The following is a 25,991-nucleotide window of genomic DNA, read 5'->3' as shown; positions in this document are numbered from 1 at the left end:
GCATTTTTTACTCAGATACCCAATATGGGCCCCCAAGTACATTTGGAGTCGAACCAGACCCCAAGATACTTGAATGACATAGCATGAGTGATCGGTTTACCCAAAAGTTGAAGCTTTGGTTTTGCTGGTCTATGCTTCCTAGAAAAAACCACCATCTCTGTTTTCTCCGTGGAGAATTCGATCCCTAGCCCAATGGCTGAGGTTGAAAAATTATTCTAGGTATCTTGTAAGGGTTCTTGCAGGTCGGATTCGTTTGATCCTACGACAGACACCACTCCATCATCTGCAAGTTGTCTTAGGCTACATTTTTGTGTAAGGCAATTGTCAATGTCGCTTACGTAGAAGTTGTACAAAAGGGGGCATAAGCATGAGCCCTGAGAAAGGCCCATCTAAGAGACCCGACTTATTGTCGAATCTCCGTGAGAAAAATTCAAATGTTGCTCACAAAGCATTCATATAACATGTTATTCAGTAGAAGCGGCAGACCCGAGAGGGTAATTTGTCTGACAGGACCTCTCTTGAAACTGAATCAAAGGCCCCCTTTACGTCCAAGAATACTGAACCCTTTTTTTGGGCGTAAACCATTCGAATTTCTAAAGAGAGCAACGTAATCACAATCATTTGTCCCCTTGCCCCTGCGGAACCCATATTGTGTATCTGAGAGTAGGCCATTTGTTTCAATCCATCGATCAAGGCGAAACAAGATAATTTTCTCCAACAATTTTCGTATATTTACTAGACATCATTGCTATTGGGCGGTACGAATTTAAGTCGGACGCGGGTCTTCCGGGTTTTTGAATAGTTATAACTCGTACTTGTCTCCAATCATCCGGAACAACTTATCCAGAAACTTACAGAATAAATTCAACAAGCGATGTTTGACCACATCAGGGAGGTTTTTCAACAAGTTGAACTTAATTCTATCCGATCATGGAGCAGAATTGTTACAAGAAAGGAGAGCATGAGATAATTCTGCCATCGAAAACTCGAAATCAAGATCGCACCTATCTTGATGTATATCTCGAACAATTTTTTTGCACAGGAGCGGAAACGGGACTTACCTTCCGTGCAAAATTCAAAATCCATCGATGTGAATATTCGTTGAAGAGCGATTTCTCATGTTTCGAGCCACTTTCCATAATTATTTTTATTGACGTTTCTCGTGAGAAACATCCCACAAAATTTCGCCTATTAGCACATTATTTCCCTCTGGTCATGTTTATAAATTGATTTCCAAGGTCTACGTTGAAAAATATCAACGGTCCCACGTTTCCGCAAAACTTTAAATGCATTCGATTTATCCTGATAAAACTTGGAACATTGGCTATCCAACCATGGATTGGGAGGCCTTCGACGAATAGTGGAACATGGGATGGGGTTCGTTTGAGCGCGAACTGTGCTGTCATAGATCAAACGAGCAAGGAAGTTATACTCCTCCAATGGAGGTAAACCATCTCTGGAACTGATGGCTAGAGCAATCGCGTCCGCATATGCTTTCCAGTGAATGTGTCTTGTTAGGATCAGCAGAATTCGACCCGGTGGCGATGGAAATTTTTATTGGCAATTGATCACTACCGTTGGAATGCTGGATTACATTTGGTGTTAGCTGATTCCTATCTGAAGATTAACTAACTTCGAATTGATAGACCAGCCAATCTATATCCTTCTCTTTTTCTTGATGCAATGTCACATCGAAGGAATCTAGCGTCCGAGTTGCATGGAAGAATGCTGCATGCGTTGCATTGTGAGATAATGTGAGCGAGTAAGCTCGAAAAACATACCCATTTTATTCGTTACATGTTACTTGTTTACTTGTTTTACTATTTCAATTTTATTTGGCGAACAATAGGTGGGAGTATTTCTTATTAATTCGTGTATTTGGAATCAAAATACATCCATCAAATGAAGACAGGTTAACTTTGAAAATCTTCCACTTTCGACGTAGGATTCTCCTCACAAACCCGGTTAGCTTCTCATTTTTTCCTGCGCTCTCGGGAGAACCCGCGATTCTGTTTGTCCACGAGACGTAATGCAGACACAAGACAGCCTGAGTCGATCCCACTAACTACCACTTATGCTGAAGTCTCCTCACTGGATCTACTAAAAATGCTCTTCCCCTCAACTTCAGAGCTCGCTTCGAAGCGCAGGAGTGAGAGTGGAAGTGCAAAAAACAGGAGTCTCCACTCAGATTCGTGACCTAAAGTCTGCTTCATTTAATATTGGAACAAATTCTTTTGCTCATTGTGGCGCTCCTAGTGGACGGATTTGGAAACTTTTTTCACCCACGTGTCGGGAAATTCATTACCTTTCACCATGTATTTATGTCATAACACCAAACGATAGCATTTTGTAAACAACCGCCATGGAAGCCGAACGGAGAGATAAAATTGTGCACAGTTTTCTTGAAAATCCATTGTTGTCGGCATCTAAGCTAGCTAAACAGCTTAAAATGCCCAGAAATACCGTATGGCGTGTTATCAAGCAGTACAAGGAAACACTGACGACGGCTCGGAAGCCGCATTCGAAGCGTCGGAGTGGAACTGTCGACCGGAAACTGCGTGGGAAAGTCATCAAGGCCGTCAAGAGGAATCCCAATCTTTCAGACCGCGATTTGGCCAATAAGTTCCAGGCCGCTCACAGTACGGTGCGACGAATTCGTCTCCGGGAAGGAATAAGGTCATTCCGAGCCAGCAAACAGCCAAATCGGACGCTGAAGCAGAACAATGTGGCCAGAATCCGTGCTCGAAAGCTGTACGACCAAGTGCTGACCAAGTTCGACGGATGTATTCTGATGTACGATGAGACCTACGTGAAGGCGGACTTTGGGCAAATCCCAGGTCAAAAATTTTATTTGGCGACGGCTCGGGGGGATGTACCTGCAAAATTTAAGTTCGTGTTTGCGGATAAATTCGCCCGCAAGTTCATGATTTGGCAGGGGATATGCAGTTGTGGACAGAAAACCAAAGTCTTTCTCACTGACAAGACAATGACATCAGAAGTCTACAAAAAAGAGTGCCTACAGAAACGGATTCTGCCGTTTATTCGTGCCCACGACCGTCCAGTAATGTTTTGGCCGGACCTCGCAAGCTGCCATTACAGCAAAACGGTTATGGAATGGTACGCAACGAATGGGGTCAGCGTAATACCGAAGGACCTCAACCCCCCAAACTGCCCCCAGTTCCGGCCGATAGAGAAATACTGGGCAATCACGAAGCGGAGGCTTAAGGCAAAGGGAAAACTTGTTAGGAACATGACTCAAATGAAGAACTGGTGGAATCAAATCGCCAAAACGGTGGACGAAAAGGGTGTGCGCCGCCTAATGTGCCGTATTACGGGAAAAGTACGAGAATTTCTTTGAAACAGCAATGAATAATTTTTTAAATTTTTTTTTTTATGAAAGAGTAAAGAAAATGCTACATTTGTATGAAAAACAAATTATGAATTCGTTAATAAATGACTGAACTACACGCAATTGTTTGTGTTCCAATATTAAATGAAGCAGACTTTACTCATCAAAGAAAATCAATCGGGTCGACGATACTTAGGCCACACCGCTAGCTAGTGAATAAACAAATAGTCTTACCACAGAAACATTAACTCAATTCAACGATTTTATTTCTATACTATAACATACTATGAACTCGTAACTTCATCAAACATCAACTAACCATAGAAAAAATATAAACATAGAATATTTATTCACACAAAATCCATTTATCTTTCTAAACTACTTATCCAGTCTTGAACTCATTACCCTAAGTGTGCTATAACGGCACCTCTATTGACTACTCCATCAGTTCAGATAGGAATGGCATTGATCATATCGGTTGACATTAAGTAATTGAACGGAGTGAGCTCTCCAATGAATGCATTCGGTGTGTGGCTTTTTGTTATAGGCTATATACAGTAAAACCTGTTTTTGTGCGGTTTTTTTGTGCGAATTTTTTTTGTGCGGTTTTTTTTGTGCGAATTTTTTTTTTGTGCGGTATATGAAAAGAAGCATATTTGACGAAGTTATCGTCCATTTAGTTTTTTCGATGGTTTATATGCATTTCAGTGCGAAAAAAGCATATTTGCGTCTCAATTGACCACTTCTGAAGTCATTCCCCTCCTCCCATCAAATGCTCTAAGTTTTTTTAAGTTCTTGCATGACATGATTTTTAACAGCAACACGATTCGACATGCAGTTATAAGCACAAAACAATTTCTTGGGGGAAACTTTTTTTATGCGGTCCCTATCTACCGCACAATTTTTTTTTTCAAAATGTGTACTGAACACGATTTTTTAAAGCTACTGGTGAAGTTTTGCACGATTTTTTATGCGATTTTTTTTGTGCGGTCCCTATCCCCCGCACAAACAAAGGTTTGCCTGTATAGTGTTTCGTTCAAAATTCTCTTATCCTACATGCGCATGTTATTTAGGAATAAGGAAGAGGGTACTCACTACCGTGGTTTTATGTGAGGTAACGCGGCGGCGGCTCCTTCTCCAAGCTGGGCGGACGATGCGCAGCTCTAGCTTCCGGTTCGCTTGTCGCTGTTGCCGGGAATACCGGAACTACGTAATTATTAACGAAGGTAATAATAACGCTAGTAATGCCAAGTTCCCTTGTCTCTACATCGGTCTCATATTAAAACATTCTCGGGCGATCACCTTTAACCTCCCAGTTCAAATCAAGTCGCTTGCCGGGTTTTTAAGGTTCCAAGAACAAGAAAACCCCCGCCGAAAGACTCTGCTGTTTGGAGGAAATGCCCAAGCGAAAAAAAAGTTAAAAAAGGAAAGCATGACTCTTTAGGGTGTATTGGTATGTGAATGTCTTGGCTAAAACACCGCAGCCGAGTCAAATTCCGCACCCATAATGGCTAGTCGCTCATATACGAAAACAGGAGCGGCACTCGCGCTGCCATTCATCCCATACAAACATAGAAAGAAGAGAGAATCCCAGATCCATACAGGAGAGATTGTGTTGGATCTGAATTTCAAAATAACGAAACGAGGGGCTTCCAAATGTCGAAACCAGTACCATGCTACACTCTACCGACAACTTTCACGAACGATAATTAAACAGTCGGCAGACAATTTTTGGACGAAGAAGGTCCTGTTCAGGATCACAATCCGGTGCGTAAGAATAATACAGCTAGAAGAGTATTTTTAAGAAAAAAAAGTAGAAGGGTCTGAGACAAGGGGCACGGATATAAGTTTGACGTAGGACTGTGATTGTTCGGAACAATGTTTTCGATGTAATTTCTTTTAGAAACTCCAAATGATGGCCCTCATGTACTCGTAACTGTCAACCGAGTTTTAACGATCAAAAAACAATATAAGCTTCTGGCATCAGGTTCAACTGTCTAACTGAAAATGAATAATGAATATCAGTGAGACTCATAAAAGGGTGGAATGGTAAAGTATATGTGGATCGGTATAAAAAATATGTTGTCATCAGCGTTGCCAATGTTCCCGTTTAAACTGAATTCTTCCAGTTTTTTCTCTTGATCCAGTCAAACAGTTTAATCCTAAAAACTTCCAGTTTTTCTAAATAATATCAAGTTTTATCCAGTTTTTTTATATGTGTCCTTCAGTTTTACCCATTTAATGTGAAAAAAATTCAAAAAGTATGAATAATATCCCTCACTCATCCTTCCTATCCCTTGACCCGTTTTGTTTTTTGACAATTATTGTCGATCGAACCAATATCTTTTTTTTACTCACGCCCTTAACTCAGTGTTATTTTTCTCTTTCTTACACTTCCGAATTCAATACAGTGTGCTACACTGTCTTTGAATTTATATAAATATCATATATTCTAGGCCCTCCAAAACATTCTGAAGTTCAGACCAATTGAACTACCGTTTCATCCACTACTGGCGATGTTCATAATAAGAAATCTTACTCAAATAAGTTCATATAGCCGTTGTGCTATGCTGGCTTTGAGTTTTTATAATCATCAAATGTGTTCCATTGACTCTGATCGATATGATCATAAAATCCAAGTAATCTTGTTTCCATTCACATTTACTTGATATGAATTTCTCATGGTCTCTCAAGCATTTTTAGTTCTGAATAGCATTAATATTACCCATGATCCTCACTCTCCTCTTTGATGCATATTTAAAAAAAAAAGAAAATGTATATTTTGCATTAGAGGCGAATGAACTGTAAAGATTAAAGCCTCTGAAAAACAAAGAATGGAATACTTTGCATAAATTACATGAACACTATAACTTTTATTTAGCAAGTATGCATACTATGGATATTTTCCCAAAAGTACATTCTCGAACAGGAGGAAATATTTAAGGATACCCCATTTTGATTCTGATACTAAATTTTGGTTTGAACAAAACAAAGAATAATATCAACAATGGAGAGAGATAACTTTTCAATGCCAATATTTTATAATTTCAATACCAAAGCAACACTTGAGCAGTGTCTTTTTAGTATTGGAATAATATTGTGGGACCTGATAAAAAGTTATTCCAAAATTTTAAAACATATTACAACTGCATAAATCAGTTCATGGTGACGTCAGATTGACAGCTATGCCCATCGCGTTGTTCAGCTCTCATTTGTTGCAATTTCTAATGTCCACGTTCGAATGTTAACAAACGGGAGTTGAAACAAACCACGCAAAAACATCATACCGAAGGTTGGTTATTTTTATTCTACATTTTTCGCGACTGAGAAAAAGATAGCAACGAATATGGTCAGAAGGAACACTACAGAAATCAAAATTCGCGTTAGAAAAAAAAACAACTGAGAATTGAAGGGAGATTCCGTGTCTCCATGCACCTCAATTAATCTGAACATGAAGGACATGGTGTACATGAATCAATAAATATGATATTTTTCAAGTTGTACCCAAATAAAACCGTATTTTCTAGAGGTTCTTGAAAAATAATCCTCAAATATTGTTTCACAACAACGTTCAAGTAATTGGAAACGTCATTTTAATCTGCTCGAATGATATGAATAATCAATTGTTTATTTCGCTATTTTATAAACTACATTTGAAAGCTACACGAAGTTTCGAAAGCAATTTAATTTCTCAATCCTTTGAATGGGTAACATTTTTTTTAAAGCTGATCTTTTTAAAATAAAACTGTTTTACAGGATCCAGTTTTCTTCCAGTTTTTTTAAGAGCAATATTCCAGTTTTTTGAAAAATATTATTGGCAACCCTGATTGTCATTGATTAACGTAATATGATGTTAATGGGAAAAAAAATTATTGCACACAATTTTGTGTTGCATACAACATTCACGGGAACCAAGCTGAAGGAAAGAAAGCATAATACATTATTTTCCTTTGCTTCGCTTGCAAAACATGCATCTTTCATTCGTTAAATTGCTCACTTGTTTTACTATTTCCTCTGTTTGAGGTCTTAGTCGAAAAAATGGCTGGATGAATTTGCCGGCTAATGGTTATGATAACATATATCGCAAGAAAGATTCTGCGTAATATGCATTTGAAATCTATTCATTTTTCGTTACATTTTTCGAAGAGTATATAGAAATCAAAGACGTAGTCCTACGCCAAAAATGGGCGTTACGTCCCAGACGCGGATATCGAAAGGAAAACACATATTTTTTCAGTAGACCATTCATTGCACGTAACATAATAACATAACACACAAAAACTACACTAAGAACACTATAAAAACTCTTTAACAGCATCCGGAATTCGCTCCTGTAAAACGAAAACAATTAGAGCAGATATACATGCGAATTTTATTCACATACCTTCTCATCCAGCTACAATTACCTACAAAAGGATTAAACATTTTACATCAATCACAATACAAAACACTCAGTACTTATCACTCACAAAACACAACACAACATCACAACAAAACAACGGATAGACAATCATAACAATAACAAGAGAATTGTCACGGAATAGGGAACGCATGGAAACGAAACCGCTATACAAAGCGTATTGTTTATAGCGAACATTCGAGAAGGAACCCGACTACAGGATCAATCGCAATTATACTGCCGTTCTACGCATAGTTGTCCCATGTTCCAAAATGCAATCAATGTTTTCTCGCATATTTGTGTACCAAAAGCTTTAACCCTAATTTCAATTTAGCAATAAACCGGGTTTTTTATAAGCACTATACTATTGTTCAATGAAATGTGATGAGATCCCCTCACTGAATCAATCAAGCTTGATTACGGGTTTAAAAATTCATGGTGGGACTGTTATGCCTAGAATATCAATATGGGGCTATTGAACTTGATGTTGTTTTTTGATATACTAGGAACAAACAATATTTTTTTTGTGTTTTTTACATCGTTTTATGAAGAAATGAGTGATCTGCAACACCTTCGAAGAATATAAATCTTGGGCATTCGCTAACAATGTGTGCACGTGTTCTGTTAAACTTTTCCTTATTTGTTTGTGAATTAGTTCGTTCTTCCAAATAAGAAAAAAGTGCATTAGGCCTGCTGAAAGTGTGACATGAAATTCTCATACTTGAACCGACTTATTCGATATGGATCTACAAACAATACATGGTGGAATAGTTATGAATAGAATATCAACATGAGACAATTGAGCTTGATGTTGTTTTTTTAAAGGTGGGAATAAACTATATGGTTTTCTGTGTTTTTCCGTAAGATTATGCATAAAAACAATGTTTTATGAAGAAAAGTGAAAATCGGCAGAACGGCAGTATAAGCTATTCAAATGACTATGGGCCAATCGTATAAATAAGGTACGGAATGTGCCTCCGTGGCCGAGTGGTTAACGTTACACATTATCATGCCGGGGGTTCGGGTTCGATTCCCGTTCTGGTCGGGGGAATTCTTCGTCAAAGAAATTTTCTCCGACTTGCATTGTGGTCACGCGTGTACTAGAGCTTGCCACTCAGGATGCATTCAAGGCGTGTTATTTGGCATAGTAATCTCAACTATGTACTAATAAAAATGACGCAAGTAATACTACGTTGAGACGGCGAAGTTCCTCTAGGAACGTTAGAGCCATTTAAGTAGAAGAAGAAGAAGATGTTAAGAGCAGAGTCAGTTGCGAATAAACCACCGATCGGTATAGACTATATTCGATCTCATCATTTCATCATTCATCGGGTAGCCAGTCTACTTTAATCTCTACCACTACTAGAACTCTGCTCAGATACTCTCTGGGCGGAGACAATGGATCTATGATTTCTCGTCAAGTACGCGGATGCGTACCATGAAGCCCACTTCTGAAGTACCCACCCACCCCAATTCAGCTAAATTTATAATCAAAGATTTTAGAATAATCTTCTTCGAAGGGTGATATCCAACAGAGAAGGAATCGAACTCTACCAACAGCTGAACGGTTTTCAGCAATCGGCAACCATCCATTTTTTCATTTGAATTGTGAGTTTGAGGATTATGCTTATTTAAAAAAAATACTATTTTTTAAACCGCCCGACCGATTTGGGTTAGGCTGGCTGGCGCCACTCGTTTCGCTAATTAGTGCGAACTGTTCGCTCCGGTGATCTTCAATGTAATACGCTACAGCGCTCCTCCAGCCATCCATGATTCCAGGAGCCCTCCCCATTCCGGGATCCAGGTCAGACCACACGGTCTGCCGACGTTTCGATGACACTTTTGCAACTTTATGATCACTTAGAGCCAGTTTTATTGCAATTCGTCGCCTGAGGCAGGAAGTGGGAGGAGTAGGAGTATAGGAGGCACAAAACGATCAGATTCACCGAAGTGTGCATCTTAATGTTTATGTTTATGGACGTTCTTATGGCCACGACTTGCGGCGGTTCGGCGACATGGATTGCTCCTCCGAAGGGATTACTCTCGTCAGCAAACGGTGCTGAGACACGGGAAACTAGAAAGTACCGTCACAGAAACGATTATGATCATCACACGATCATCCAGCCAGCTAACTGGCTACATAATAGCTCCAAAAAGCCCAAACGGCCCCAGGGATCACACAGCTGAAATCGTCGGAGGAGGGGAGGGGGAGGCTAATCTCGAACGGTTGTGGGGCCGTGTGAAGAGGGAAAATGAAGATTTTTTTAAAACGATTTTACGACTCGCGCCGCGTCGTGCTGTTCGAACCGTACTGCTTGCTGCCAGCCGCCATCGATGATGGTAATTATTTTTTATGGATAGGTCAGTTACAGTTCTGTGGGAAAAATGGAAAAACGCTGCCGATGGCAATAATCGCCCCGCTCGCGCATAGTTTTCTCTTTCCGAATGGGGCGCAACAATTTTGTTTCGTGGTCCAAGTACAACTAATGATGCAAATTTGTGATAATTATCTGTGCAGCAATTTCTCCGGGCAATTTGAGTTGAGAGAAGAGGTTAGGTCCACGCAGGAAAGTTGGGGATGTGGCTGACCTTGGAAACAGTGGCAACTGCTCACTCTGATCAGCGTTGACGTAATTTTCATCCGAGCCCCAGCCCATCGGCGGTATTTCTCAATTATCGGGAATGGGCGCATTATTTTCCGCTCAACAAAATATCCAGCAATGACCCGCGCGGATGTACGAGGAATTTCCAAATTGGCCCACTTTGCATGATTGCCTCGGAGGACAAGTTTATGCAACCGTTGAAAATTTTCGCACCCAAATCGATCTATTTCGGTTTCCGAAGCCCCCGAGACCACACTTTCACACGAATCGTCTCCTGCTGGCCCTTCACCGCAATAAATGTTGCACCCGCCGCCAATTCCATTCACAGTTTATCGCGCCATCGGTTGATCGGAAACCAAATGAACAAATAATAAATTCACAAGTCAGTCAAGTCGCACGAGCAACAACACCAACAAAAGGGGAGCACTCGCCGCGCTGACGGTAAATATTTGCTCGCGAGCAATTGGATTTTGTAAACATTGGACACAATGATCGCGCGACGATCGCGTCGACGACCGATTGGCGATAAATGACGATGAGGATGGTAAACAACAAGGGGGGACTTGTGGCGAGAGTAACAAAAAAAAAAAAGGTTGAAATATTATGAGGTGCAATTTCACAACGGTCCGATACTATCGCGCACCGATCGGTATCGCATGCCCCTAGGTACCAATCAATGCGCGCGCGAAATGCAAACAATAAACATTGGCTTTTTCAATAATAATAATAATGGATTCCGTATCGCAATCGGATGGACTTATATGGATGTCGAAGTAGATCGAAATGTGGAAAGGGCTTATGATTTATAACGATCAACAGCAGTTCAGGGTTTTCCGTGCAGTTCTGAGTTGAACTAACGTGTATTTCTTGCATTTCTTTTCTTTACAGACTACGCCAGGACAGTGAGCTGCTGCTATCCCGTTCGACGCACAACTGGTCCCAGCAGGATCTCCAGTTGTCCTCGTCGAATAACAGCATAGCCGACAACAACAGTTCCGAGAGCACCTCCTCGACGGAAACGCTCAAATGGCTCGGGTCGATGAGCGATGTTTCCGAGGCAAGCCATGCGACCAGCATGTCCGCATTATCTAGTGCTGGTGAGTGTTTGATTCTGAATTTTGTTGAATATTTGAGGTTTTTTTTTTGACGTAGAACTACGTCTTTCATTAGGGGGGCCAAATCAGAAAACAGGTAACGTTTTTTATGAAATAAAGTTAATAACTATTTTTGCCGTGAACGGATTTTGGCGATTTACATACCAAACGAATTGTAAATTCCCTAAGATTTGTTTGATATGCTATACATTAAAATTGATGAAAATTGGAAGCATTCCCATTTCCTCATACATTTGTTCTGTCTATTTGTGTGCTTTTCCGAACAGAGCTGTCGAAACGAGCAAGTTATCTTCGAGCAACGAAGGGGAAACCGCAGGGTGTAAAGTCTCCGTGAACAAAGGCAAAGAAGAATAACGAAGGGCAATATTTGCCTAGAGTATAAACGGTTGATCTCAATGAGGCAAACTTTCATTCTTCGTGAGGAAATCGACTGAACAACATCGTTTCTGAGCGAGCTGGACGGCGAGGGATCCAATGCCTTTCTCAAGGCAATGGGGGTGGAGGAGAAATATTATGGATAAAGTAAAGTTTTCCAAGAGCCTTTCTGATTGTTAGAGACGAATAAATTGAAGAAGTTCAAAGTCTCTCTAATTCAACAAGCAAGGAAAGAAGGCAAACTTTCAGTCTCGTTCTGTATTCAAAGCAATGAACATCGCTTGTTCTTTCTTGTTTTGCGTCATCACATGTCTTCGTTCCGGATTGAGCTGTGGACGCAACCAAATTACTCACTCGCTGATGTCTCTGGCATTGCAATCATTGCATCAAACTGATGCCATTGAATTAAGGTTCTGAGCTACACAATTGTGTGGGGAATCATCAAGCTAGGCTATCGTCAGTTCACTAAGAAAATAAAAAATAAAAGCTCTGGAATTTTGTCAGTGGTTTGGTTTTGCATGACGGTAGGAAAACTCTCTCCACAAAGGATGACAGCTAAGCTAATCTAGACTGGCAATATCAACAGAAAGGGCTTCTGTTGAGATGAGTACAAAATGGAGATAAATGTATGTATATTAGTTGCTTCAAGCCATCGATATATGGATATTTGTGTGCGTACGTGCGTGCTTCATAACCCGTACGTAAAAATAGTGCATCTTCGCTACGCTCAAACCCCATTTGAATCTGCTCCCGTGTGCATTGGCCCTGTAAAAATGCAACAATCGCCTAATTTTCTTATGCTATAATTGACGGTTGTTTGGTGTTGCAAATTATGCAGCCGTAATGATTAATATAAACAAGGAAGGGAAATAGCGGGAGGAAAATATTAGGCTGTCAAAAAAGTCCTGCGGTATTTCCGCGAGGTGTCGTTGTAAGCGCGTAGTTCTAGTTGTATTCATTGTATCTAGTCATACTATAGCTTGTTGAAAAGGTATTTTTGTGCGTTATAATACAGTCCTTGATAGTGTTTTGTTTGGTTAGGTCGTTCGTGAGTTATAGTGTCGCAAATATGGAGCAAAATAAAGAGGAAATCCGACATATTTTACAGTACTACTATGACAAAGGCAAAAATGCATCTCAAGCTGCCAATAAAATTTGTGCAGTTTATGGACCCGATACAGTTTCCATTTCCACCGCACAACGATGGTTTCAACGTTTTCGTTCTGGTGTAGAGGTCGTCGAAGATGCGCCACGCTCCGGAAGGCCTGTCGTCGAAAATTGCGACAAAATCGCTGAATTAGCCGAGAAAGACCGGCATAGTAGCAACCGTAGCATCGGCCAAGAGCTGGGGATAAGTCATCAAACCGTTATTAACCATTTGAAGAAGCTTGGATTCACAAAGAAGCTCGATGTATGGGTGCCACACACGTTGACGTAAAAAACATCTTTGACCGTAACGACGCATGTGAATCGCTGCTGAATCGCAACAAAATCGACCCGTTTCTGAAGCGGATGGTGACTGGCGATGAAAAGTGGGTCACTTACGACAACGTGAAGCGCAAACGATCGTGGTCGAAACCCGCTGAAGTGGCTCAGACGGTGGCCAAGCCCTCATTAACGGCCAGGAAGGTTCTGCAGTGTGTTTGGTGGGATTGTCAAGGAATAATCTATTATGAGCTGCTTCCCTATGGCCAAACGCTCAATTCGGACCTGTACTGCCTACAACTGGACCGCTTGAAGGTAGCACTCATGAAGAAGAGGCCATCTTTGATAAACAGAGGCCGCATTGTCTTCCATCAGGACAACGCCAGGCCACACACTTCTTTGGTGACGCGCCAGAAGCTCCGGGAGCTCGGATGGGAGGTTCTTTTGCATCCGCCGTATAGTCCGGACCTTGCACCAAGTGACTACCACCTGTTTTTGTCCATGGCGAACGAGCTAGGTAGTCAGAAATTAGCCACAAAAGAGGCCTGTGAAAATTGGCTATCCGAGTTTTTTGCCAATAAGGAAGCGAGCTTCTATAACAGGGGTATTATGAAGTTGGCATCTCGTTGGGAACAAGTCATCGAACAAAACGGCGCATATTTGACAAATATTCAGCCTTTTTTCCGAGTAGTTAAAATTGTTTGTTTTCTGCATCATAAGGGCTTCGTTGGTGCCTTCGACATTGCATCAATGCATTGAACTGACGCTATGGCGAAGCAGGTGTTAAGGTTGTGCATCAAAAAATTATTTGGGAAAACCAAGTTATTCAATAAGTAATAAGTAATAAGTTATAAATTTATTCGGGGTCGCGTGCCAGTCGCAAAATTGCTTCCAACTATGTAGGACATAATGAAGCAGAGCTAATCTTTTCGAGGTTGTTGAGATTAACAGATAGAGTTTATTTCGTTTATTTAGTCACCAAGAAAGTAAATATCGTTCTGAAATTTTGTACGTGATTTGGTTTCGCGTGCCAGTAGTAAAACTTTCTCCACTAAGGATGACAGCTGCGCTTGTCTGCGCTGCGAGCATGTATTGTTCTGCGAACACAAGGATGAATCATCAAACAATTATCGTCAAACGATTCTACCATAAAAAAAAAACATTTCAGGGTGACCAAACTGGTAGAACGGTTATTTCAAATTTTTCGTAGCATTATAAAATAATATCCGCAGTTATAAACAAGCTACTTGAATTAAACTACAGCGTAGTTCTACAATACAACAATGCGGTCGTGTCTTGAACACAACCTCCTCTAATTTTTTATATATTTTTGACAAACTTCTACAACACTTTTGTGAAGCTGGTTCTCGATTTGCCGAAAGAAGCTAATCTTGAGAGTTTCTCAATGATAATACAGGGTAACTTCGATATAGCGTACATTTTACTTTCAAAATTTACGTCATATCGAATTGTACGTTATATCGAAGCATAATAAAGAACTCAGAAACGTAGCTTATATTACTTTATTTACTGTTTGAGTAAGGTTAAAGAATAAAATCAACTAGAAGACGAAGTCAACCTTTCACATGATGTTTCCTTTCGTAATGTTGATTAAAGTTTGATTCATTTAGAATCCGGAATCACAAAACAGTTGTATTTCTGGATTGGTTAAAGGTACAAAACATGCTTTGGTATCAAATACAGATAATTTATTGTTCTGTAAAAAAACTATTCAAAAAATTATTCCTTTGGACTTCGAAAATGTGTACGTTACATCCAAATGAATAGTGACGTTAGTGACTGTGTTCCTCGATCCTCGTTGAAATATATTGTCCTCATGGGTTGTTCGCGACCGACAGCGCGAAGAAGGAGCAAGTATCCCTTTTTCCATATTCCAATGTCCATCCCTATCCTTTTTCCCATCCAAGCCTCTCCCTTACTTCCGAAATGCAGTGTGTGGTGCATGACACAAATACAACCGTAGTAAAGTGCAACATCAAACACGTACAACTAAACAAGTGAATCTCGAGTCGACCGCGAGTAATCGGTTTCCTACTTTATTAACCCTAGATTTAAGGAAAAATGTTGATATATACTAATAAAAGTATAGCTAAGAGTTCGGCTCCTTGTAGCTCATTGGACCGAAGATGGTAACATGGGAAATCCGCTTTTCTGCGAGTGTAATTTTTCAAAGAAGATCATTTTTATTTTATTATATTTTATTATTTATAAAATTAAAGTTCAATAAAATTACAAAATACATTTGAAAATGAAGTGTTCGGGATTTGAATCATGCGTGGAAACTTGATTCATATTCCGAACGCTTCTTCAATACTAATTTTAATGAAGATTTCTGCATAAAATATCTTTTTTTTCACTCAGTTTTTGTAGTTTCTTACATTCTCTAGTACTTAACATGCAAATAGCAAACAAAAAAGTTTAATCAACTACAAAAACTGAAAAATTAACGATGCTTGGTTTTTACACAATTTGCTAACGTAAACATTTTATCATTGGTTTTGACTGTCACTTTTTTGAAAATGTTTAATATTATAAACTAGCTGACCCGGCAAACTTGGGTCCCACCCAAAATTTATTTATCGTAATCACATTCACGTTTTCTTAATAAGCACACGTTCATGGGTCCAGTTGCAGAACTGTTCATTGATTGATCTTCTAATCTATCCTTTAAAATTATCTTGTCTTCTAGTACTTCTAGTACTTCTACCAAAATTCATCATTATAATGTCAGATTATTTTCAGACACAATTCTCGTTCAAGATTTTTCAACCACTTGCAAATAACATGTTTCTCCTTTACATGGAATAAATGTTTGATGCAGAAAATAGGATAGAATAAAGACAGACCCCTCCCCTCTTCACCCCTTAGAGAGGGGGAGGAGTGTGTATTCACCATAGAAACGTTTCGTGCCTCCTAAAATCTTGACATGCCAAATTTGGCTCTATTGGTTTGAGGAGTTTTCGAGTAATGCAGAAATTTGTTTTTCATTTGTATGACCGCCCACTCTAAGAGAGGGAGGTGGAGTGTTTAACCACCATAGAAACATTTATTGCACCCTAAAACCTTCATATACCTAATTTGGTTTCATTCGCTTGATTAATTCTCGAGTAATACAGAAATTTGTGTTTCATTGTGGGTCATATTTATTGAGTCGAGTTCCCAGTGATTATCTCAGATGAATAAAATGGTAAGAAAGGATTCATTTCCTTCTCAATTTGATATTTTCCGCATCAGCTTACCATCGGGCAGTACAACATACCCTCGATCGGGGCAATTTGCTCGCTTTCGCCCGGATAACATTCTCATGAGAGAAATAGCTTGTATGTGGGGGATGCCAGATGAGTTTTACAAATATCTCTGCATGGTACGAATAAATGTCTTCAAATGTAATCATAATGAGCAAAAAATGAGCAAACCATCACGATATTCCTAAATCATGTTCGATAAATCAAACAAACAATTGTTTTCACATACCTTGAAATGACCTCAGTATGTTTTCACAAAATCAAATGTCTTCAAAACGAAAATATGTCTTCACAACTGACATCTATATTATGTGCTCAGAGAATGCAGGAAAACAAGAGCGCGGACTGGAGAATTAATGCACGAATACTGGGAGAACACGCTCACCGGAGGAACGGTTTCTCTCGCTGGTGGGCATGAAGGGAATAGATTGATGGAATCTCTCATTCATACAAGCGGTTTCTCTGAACTTTATAGTCTCTGAGAGAAACAACTCATGGGCATATTATACTTCTGCTGGGCCATTTAACACCGTATGATTGGAAATTTAGAATTTGGGCGCCTTACAAAATAAAATTCGTAGCACTTTTGTTATTCAGTATCTAAAATACAGAACGATTACGGATGACTGAGCGTTAACTAATCTACGTACTGACGTAGTTGTTACCTTAAATTATAAGAGCACGGTCAAGGTAAATCCATTCTCGCTTAGGGGTGCGTATTACATACTTCTCCTATATATAAATTTTGAATTTCCGATTTCTGTGAATGAGAACACCTTACGAGTTGTACATTCTGTCAAATATATACCAGTAATTTGTAATTTAAAATCTTCCCGCCTAACATTTTTCTTTTTTTTTTCAAAGTTGGTAAAGGGTGTGTCACATCAAATTGCATCACGGAAAAAACGCTGTAGAAATTCGCCCAGTAGACCGATCCTTTTGAAAATTTTAGACAGTAAAATAAAAACTATTAAACAACTTTTGGCATTTTCTTTTTATTCATACTTCGAGCCCAAGCCCGTATGCTCGTACCTTCCTCTTTACCCCGTCCATAAGGTTCTGTACAACGTCAGGTTGTAGTTTTTTTTGAACAGAAATCCATTTTCTCTTGAAGTCCGCCTCCGATTTGACAACTTTTGGGTTCTTCCGGAGGGCCTGCTTCATAATCGCCCAATATTTCTCTATTGGGCGAAGCTCCGACGCGTTGGGCGGGTTCATTCCCTTTGGCACGAAGGTGATCCCGTTGGCTTCGTACCACTCCAACACGTCCTTTGAATAGTGGTACGAAGCTAGATCCGGCCAGAAGATGGTCGGGCCCTCGTGCTGCTTCAATAGTGGTAGTAAGCGCTTCTGTAGGCACTCCTTAAGGTAAACCTGCCCGTTTACCGTGCCGGTCATCACGAAGGGGGCGCTCCGCTTTCCGCAAGAGCAGATCGCTTGCCACACCATGTACTTTTTGGCAAACTTTGTTAGTTTCTGCTTGCGAATCTCCTCCGGAACGCTGAATTTGTCCTCTGCGGAGAAGAACAACAGGCCCGGCAGCTGACAAAAGTCCGCTTTGACGTAGGTTTCGTCGTCCATTACCAGGCAATGCGGCTTCGTCAGCATTTCGGTGTACAGCTTCCGGGCTCGCGTCTTCCCCACCATGTTTTGTCTTTCGTCGCGGTTAGGAGCCTTCTGAACCTTGTATGTACGCAGGCCCTCCCGCTGCTTGGTCCGCTGGACGAATGAACTTGACAAATTCAGCTTATTGGCGACATCCCGGACCGAACTTCTCGGATCACGTCTAAACTGCTGAACTACGCGCTTGTGATCTTTTTCACTGACGGAGCATCCATTTTTGCCGTTCCTCACCTTCCGGTCGATGGTTAGGTTCTCGAAATATCGTTTTAGTACTCTGCTGACCGTGGATTGGACGATTCCCAGCATCTTACCGATGTCCCGATGTGACAACTCCGGATTCTCGAAATGAGTGCACAGGATTAATTCACGACGCTCTTTTTCGTTCGACGACATTTTTCCAAATTTACGAAAAATTTACAGTGAAGCATGGCCAACGTGATCTATACACTCTTATCTGATTATAAGCGAAAGCTGAAGATATAATTCCTAAAAATTAAATTTCTACAGCGTTTTTTCCGTGATGCAATTTGATGTGACACACCCTTTACTACTATCAGTGGTCTTAATGTCAATTTCCAGTATGATCTGTCATTTAGTTTGTCCAGATATAAACGATTTGCCACGTCAAGGACGACCATCAATCTCTTCAACTTGATGAAAACATCGACGAAATAAATGGAATAGTGCTTGAAGATTGTCATTTAGGTTTGGGAGGGCTATCCCGTGAATTAAATACATCTCAAGAGACCATTCGTCATATTTTGGTTGATGTTTTGGGCAGAGGAAAAAGTCACAGAACGATTAGTGTCAAAAGAGCTCGAATTTCTTCTAAAGTTTCAAGTTTCAATCAAGTGGTTAAAGACATGGTCGAATGATCAAATTCTTAGCCCACGTTCATCCAACCATTAATTACATTGGGGATGGACGAGTATGACATGCAAAAGAGTCAAAACCGAAACAACCACGTCGAAGTCGATCCAAAGTGATGGTAAAGCTGACTGTTTTCTTCGATATTCATGGTATTGTCCGTTCGGAATTCCTTCCAGAGAGCTAAACGCTCAATAAACGGCGCACCTTGGCGTTATGAGGTTTTTTTTGGGAGAGAAAATTTTTCGCAAACGGCCAGATTTGTGGAAGGATAGCACATGGATTCTGCACCATAATAATGCACTAGTTCATCGATCGATCATTGTGAACGATTTTTTGACCAACAATGGCACGAATGTGATTGAACAAGCGCCGTACTCTCCAGATATGGTTCCCTGTGATCTTTTACTAATTCCGAATCTCAAATTACAGCTTCGCGGGACCCCTTTTGACAGTATTAAAGACAGACATAAAAAAAATGTGGGTGAACTGAAGGCAATTCCTGAATACAACTACAAAAAGTGTTTCGATGACTGGATTGGATTCGTTGGAATAAGTGTATTGCTTCAAAAGGGGTTTATTTTGAAGACGATCATACAAATCTAGATGATAAATAAGCCATTTTATTTGAAAACAATGATTGCTGGTATATATTAGACAGAATGTATGAGATGCTTCACCACTACCAGCGTTCATCGCTATTTAATTCTATATATTAGTTATGATTTCTAACATCTAAAGATGAAATTAACTTCGATTCGTAAAACGTAAAATATGTCTAAGATGCTTTTTAGTGGTACGCTGGACTACGATTAGAGAATAAATGATGAGATGATGAGGTATCAAGTAAATGGAGAATGTTGTAAGTTACAGATCAAAAATAAATATCTACCAGGATACAATGCGAATAATTGATTAGCACCATCAACACTAGTGTGTACATGGAAAATAAGTCTACAAAATCTGTAAGACTTCAAATCATTGCCATTCTTCCATCCTGAGGATAAAGGGTATCATGTTGTACTTTGTAGCCATCGATTATCTGTCATTTATCTGCAAAACATATTCTGTATCGAATAAAATGGACAAACGTATCAACCACTGCTTGTACTCCCCCGATACAACTCCGTTCAGCTGACCACCCCGAATGGCCATTCAAATGTACCTCTAGAGTCCTGGTTCTCGTTCACGGTTGACCGGACGGTCACGCCCAAAAGTGACGCCTGCCTGGACGGCTCCACCGAGAGATCCTTTATCTCGCGCGTTTGCAGTTCAAGTTCGTGAGTTCAGCCTGCCTGGACAACATAGCCAGTCGACGATAACCGATAGATCGTGTTTATTAAGCCAGGCGCCCGTCAAGAATTCTATTCATATCATAACCGCATCGTGCCTCCAGCAGCTCCAGCTCCTTCCTACCAGGTGTAGGAACTCTGCAGCTTTGGGGCACTGCGCGTGGTCACCCGATCGACCATTTCGCAAACTTCAGAGAAAAAAAACAGCGCCCGACACACACGGGGCGGCATTTTATCATCTGGTTCAAAAGGAGAGCGACATTTGCTCATGCGAGACCCTCGAGGAGTTCTACACGCGAGATTTTACTGCGATCGTGTGTGCTATTCCACGGGACGGCCACACCACCGGCTTTGGTTTCCTAGCGAGAATAATATAGCACACGTATAGTTGGTACCCATGTGTGACTCGATCGCGCTATTCAAAAGAGCGGGAGGGAGGGGGCACAATGTCAGAGGATAGTGGACAGAATCTTACTGCGCGAAACGATGCAATAATAATAATAATGCGAAAAAGCAAAATCTCATTTCAGTTGAGAGTTATTTATTAGTCGTTGTATTGATTTCAAGGTTCACCGGAGAAGTTTTATTTTCACGCAAATACCTTTGTCCGGTGGAATCGATTCTTGGCTTTCTTTCCTCTTTTCTTCTCCTTTCTGGAGGCTTCTTTTGCTGCCGCAGGATGTAAAAATGTTGTAATTTGTACCATTGGCACATGACAGCGCTCGACTCGTTGTTTGCGTCGGGCTGATCAATGATGCTCGACGAATAGTCGTCGCATTCCTGGAAAACAAATCCTTGACCGTTGCTCTGGGTCTGTGATATCAGAGACCCATACGACGGTTTCGAATAGGTACTTGAACTCATATGTTTCAGTGCTTTCAAGGACACTGAAAGGAAGATTGAACTTTTTTTCATGAGACTCGAGAAAACAAAATTTATGTCAGTGAATAACTTCAAGTATCAATAGAACAAGAACCAGCTATGAGTAAGACCATTGAGTTGAAGGGGGGCAAAACACGAAAGCGCTGAATAAATCAAGAATGAGAAAACACCCAATCTTAGACCGGACCGGGCGCAATGAATTGAGCTGTTGGTGTTAATTTATTTTATTCTCGAGATCACCGCTAGTCTCGGCAGTCTCGAAATCGATTCTGCTGCGGTGGTGACCTGCTGAGATATATGTAGGTATGCAAAAGTGTACAATCGTTTTGCTCGTTTGGTTGATTCGCATGCGATTTGAATTGAATCAACAAATCCCAGCATGTGTGTGGGCCATCGGTCCACCCAAGCCTCCGATGTGAGTGAGCTTAAATCAATCAGACGTCGGCGTGGGCTGTCGTCGTAGTTAATTAAGAGCTTTTAGATGTCGACAGAATTTCAGGGAACAAAGGTACGATTGCGTCGTACATATGTTCTGAAAGGGAACTCGGTGATCGTTGAGTTATTTAACCACTGAGATTAGCGAATATCTCTCGAACATCGTCATGCTCGGGTAGAATTCTCACGTAGGAGTCAATATTTGTTTTTAAGTTATCTGTTCTATCTTAGAATACAGACAGAAGCAATTGTGGGTGACGTACTGACCTACTTCCCGTCATCAAGCTTCATTTCATCCAGAATTAGTGCCGAGAACCTCAACATTGAAGGTCAAATCGAAAATAAATTTCTGTACGATTGACGGTCATCGGAGTGATCCAAAACCTAGGGAATTAAGATCTGTCCAATCGTTTCCGTCATCCAAAACTTCAGAACAATGGCTCGAAAATCATGCTCTCAATTGGTCGGGGTTCTGCCAAAACGAACCAAGCGCCAAAAACATTATTTTGAGATATTTCAATTTGAAGTTTGGGCTCCCACTATTTGACTGTGTCGGATCAAATCTATCATTTTATCGCTCACAAACAGGATGTCAAACAATACTCCTTTTCATGCTGTAAGCCCGCATCTTCGTCAATTTCTGATTCAGAACCTTTAGAAATACGAAAAAACAAAATTATATTTCTGCTAGACACGCAAAACTTCGTTTTCTTCGCAGCCAGAGCGAACCAAATCCATGCTAGCTGTTAACATAATATCATTACATAATACATTAGTATTTTGTAGCGGCTCTTGACTAATTTCATGAATGGTACATATATGGACTCACTTTTGCTGTTTATGACAAAATAATTTCTTATGAATGATAACAAATTGGTTTAAGAATGCATTACACTTGGTTCGTTGTGGTTGAGCGGAACTTTGAAATATGCAGATCAGCGCTTCTACACTTCATTGCAGCCCGTAGGTTGTCTTACCTACTAGATCCCGACGACATTTGATTCCAGGAGCTGTCCGAAACACAAAATTCTGTTGAAGATTCGGATGTACCTTCTTGGAGAAAACGATCACTATCGTCCAATGCCATATTGTAGGTTTCTGGTTCGCTTTGGTTGAATGCAATTTGGTTTTTTTTTACAGTCTGCTACACAGAATTTTTGTTTTGGAGCTGTTATCAATTATCCGAATTACATGGTCACTTTACAGTCGATAGATTATTATTTTCTGCATCCAATGGTGTAAGTAACTCAATTTCGGAAAAAAGCTAAGACACGACCGCATATTTTCAACGTAGAACTACGCTATTATATTAGGCTGTCAAAAAAGTCCTGCGGTATTTTTTTTGAATTTTCATTTTTTCATAAAATTAGTTACAATCATCTGTTTTAAGTCAAATATGCGCCGTTTTGTTCGATGACTTGTTCCCAACGAGATGCCAACTTCATAATACCCCTGTTATAGAAGTTCGCTTCCTTATTGGCAAAAAACTCGGATAGCCAATTTTCACAGGCCTCCTTTGTGGCTAACTTCTGACTACCTAGCTCGTTCGCCATGGACAAAAACAGGTGGTAGTCACTTGGTGCAAGGTCCGGACTATACGGCGGATGCAAAAGAACCTCCCATCCGAGCTCCCGGAGCTTCTGGCGCGTCACCAAAGAAGTGTGTGGCCTGGCGTTGTTCTGATGGTAGACAATGTGGCCTCTGTTTATCAAAGATGGCCTCTTCTTCATGAGTGCTACCTTAAAGCGGTCCAGTTGTTGGCAGTACAGGTCCGAATTGAGCGTTTGGCCATAGGGAAGCAGCTCATAATAGATTATTCCTTGACAATCCCACCAAACACAGAACCTTCCTTGGCCACCGTCTGAGCCACTTCAGCGGGCTTCGACCACGACCGTTTGCGCTTCACGTTGTCGTAAGTGACCCACTTTTCATCGCCAGTCACCATCCGCTTCAGAAACGGGTCGATTTTGTTGCGATTCAGCAGCGATTCACATGCATCGATACGGTCAAAGATGTTTTTTTGCGTCAACGTGTGTGGCACCCATACATCGAGCTTCTTTGTGAATCCAAGCTTCTTCAAATGGTTAACGGCTGCTCCTATGCCGGTCTTTCTCGGCTAATTCATCTATTTTGTCGCAATTTTCGACGACAGGCCATCCGGAGCGTGGCGCATCTTCGACGACCTCTACACCAGAACGAAAACGTTGAAACCATCGTTGTGCAGTGGAAATGGAAACTGTATCGGGTCCATAAACTGCACAAATTTTATTGGCAGCTTGAGATGCATTTTTGCCTTTGTCATAGTAGTACTGTCGGATTTTCTCTTTATTTTGCTCCATATTTGCGACATTATAACTCACGAACGATATAACCAAACAAAACACTGTCAAGGACTATATTATAGCGCGCCTATACCTTTCCAACAAGCTATAGTATGACTCGATACAATGAATACAACTAGAACTACGCGCTTACAACGACACCTCGCGGAAATACCGCAGGACTTTTTTGACAGCCTAATATTATGCAACCCACTTGATATTATTTTAGAATGCATCGGAATTTTTGTAGTATATTATGTTCTTCATTACAAATAAATTTGATGAACGTCCTTTTACATTTGATATGATGCCTAGGACTACCAAAATATGTGAACGGAAGAATTGTGAAACGATCACTGTATTTTACATTTTCCTCTGAAATTATTGCACATCTCATGTAGTTCTCGAACCGCGAAAGTTCCTTCACCTCTAGTATCTGAAATGACGACAAGCGAGTACAAAAGTATTTAGCACCAAATTATATTCCCGACTTGCATGTATTTGCAAAGCGGATTCCCCCAGGCACATTAATTTTGAAGTCCGTGTTAGGGAAACACAGCTCAATGGGAAAAAAATCCCTTCGACTTGCATGTTTTGACAAAGCGAATCCCTCCAGGCACATTGATTTTGAAGTTCGTGTTAGGGAAACACAGCTCGGTGGGAACCAAAATACCCCTTACTTGCAAGTATATTTGCGAAGCGGATTTCCACAGGTACATCGATTTTGAAGTCTGTCTTGGGGAAACCGTAGATCGGGCCAATCAAAACTTGGCAGTTAGGGCGTTTAGATAACGCTTGACATTTTACAGTTATTCAATTGTTCATCTCATGAAAAATAACATTTTATTAATTGTGATAGACGCGTAGAAATATTTCCTATCAATTGATGCAAACATCTTTCCGATCTGTTAAGAAATGTTCGAGTTATAAGTTAAGAAATGTTCGAGTTATAAGCACACAAATCAGCAGAACAAATGTATGGGAAAAAAGGAAGTTCTTCCAGTATTCATGAATTTAAACCGTTTAGAGATAAGCGAATTGTAATGTATAGCATATCAAACAAATCGTAGAGAATTTCCGATTCGATTGGTATGCAAATCATGAGAATTCGTTCACAATGAAAATAGTTATTAACGTTAACTTTATTTCTTAAAAACGTGACCTGTTCTCTGATTTGGCACCCTCCCTGAAAGACGTAGTTCGCTTGGTTCGTTTTGGCAAAACCCCGACCAATTGTGTTCGATACCAATTGTCCATAGTAAAAAAAACATACACAAAAACCGTACTAATTTATCTAGCAAAAATTAAATCGTATAATTTCTGCATAGCTAAGCCAGATGTAAATTCGTATCAAATCACAATCGTATGAAATATCAATCAGCGAGTGCATCATGTTTGTATAAAATCGTATAACATGCAAAATTTTCCATATCATTAAAGTATGAAGACGTATATCTGCACAATGAACATCGTGAGATCGCTATGTGCAGCATTATATACATACATTCTATTTTTTTTAAATTACATTAGCTGACCCGGCAAACTTCGTCCCGCTCAAAATTGTTTTTTTTTTGTTATCAGTACCTTCAAACATTCACGTTTTCTTACTAAGCGCAAGTTCATATATCCGATCGCAGAACTGTTCATTGATTGATCTTCTAATCGACTCCGTTGAATTTACCTTTCACTAAACAATTCCTAGTCCTACTTGTACCAAAATTCATCATTATAACATCGGATTATTTTCAGGCACAATTCTCCTGCAAGATTTTTCATCCACTTGCAAATAACATGTTTCTCCGTTACATGGAATAAATGTTTGATACAGAAAATATGAAGACAGCCCTAAAACGGACAATTTCTTTCTCGAGTTTTGCTCTTTTTAACACATTCGGCGACCCATTTTTATTTAGATAGATAGGGGTGCGTTTCACCACATTAAAATCCATTTTCGCTTTCGAACGAAGATCAATTTTGTTACCGCAAACATCAAATGGACTAACAACGCTTGTCAATATGTAATTTCAGAACACATGCGA

General features: G+C 40.2%; 1 protein-coding gene across 4 annotated transcripts in view; it reads left to right on the top strand.

The window, feature by feature from the left end:
• The window catches only part of LOC129780161 (protein Shroom), a 639,098-nt gene that overhangs the window by 317,000 nt on the left and 296,107 nt on the right, over positions 1–25,991 (top strand). For all 4 annotated transcript variants that reach the window (XM_055788143.1, XM_055788142.1, XM_055788141.1 and 1 more), the window contains one exon: positions 11,240–11,448. In XM_055788143.1, the coding sequence (XP_055644118.1) occupies positions 11,240–11,448 (209 nt within the window). The remainder of the gene's footprint in view (positions 1–11,239; positions 11,449–25,991) is intronic.

Source organism: Toxorhynchites rutilus, chromosome 3 (assembly GCF_029784135.1).
Source record: "Toxorhynchites rutilus septentrionalis strain SRP chromosome 3, ASM2978413v1, whole genome shotgun sequence".
Classification (NCBI taxonomy): Eukaryota; Metazoa; Arthropoda; class Insecta; order Diptera; family Culicidae; genus Toxorhynchites; species Toxorhynchites rutilus.
Note: the sequence above shows the minus strand (reverse complement) of the source record. Positions and strands in the feature narration are given on the sequence as shown.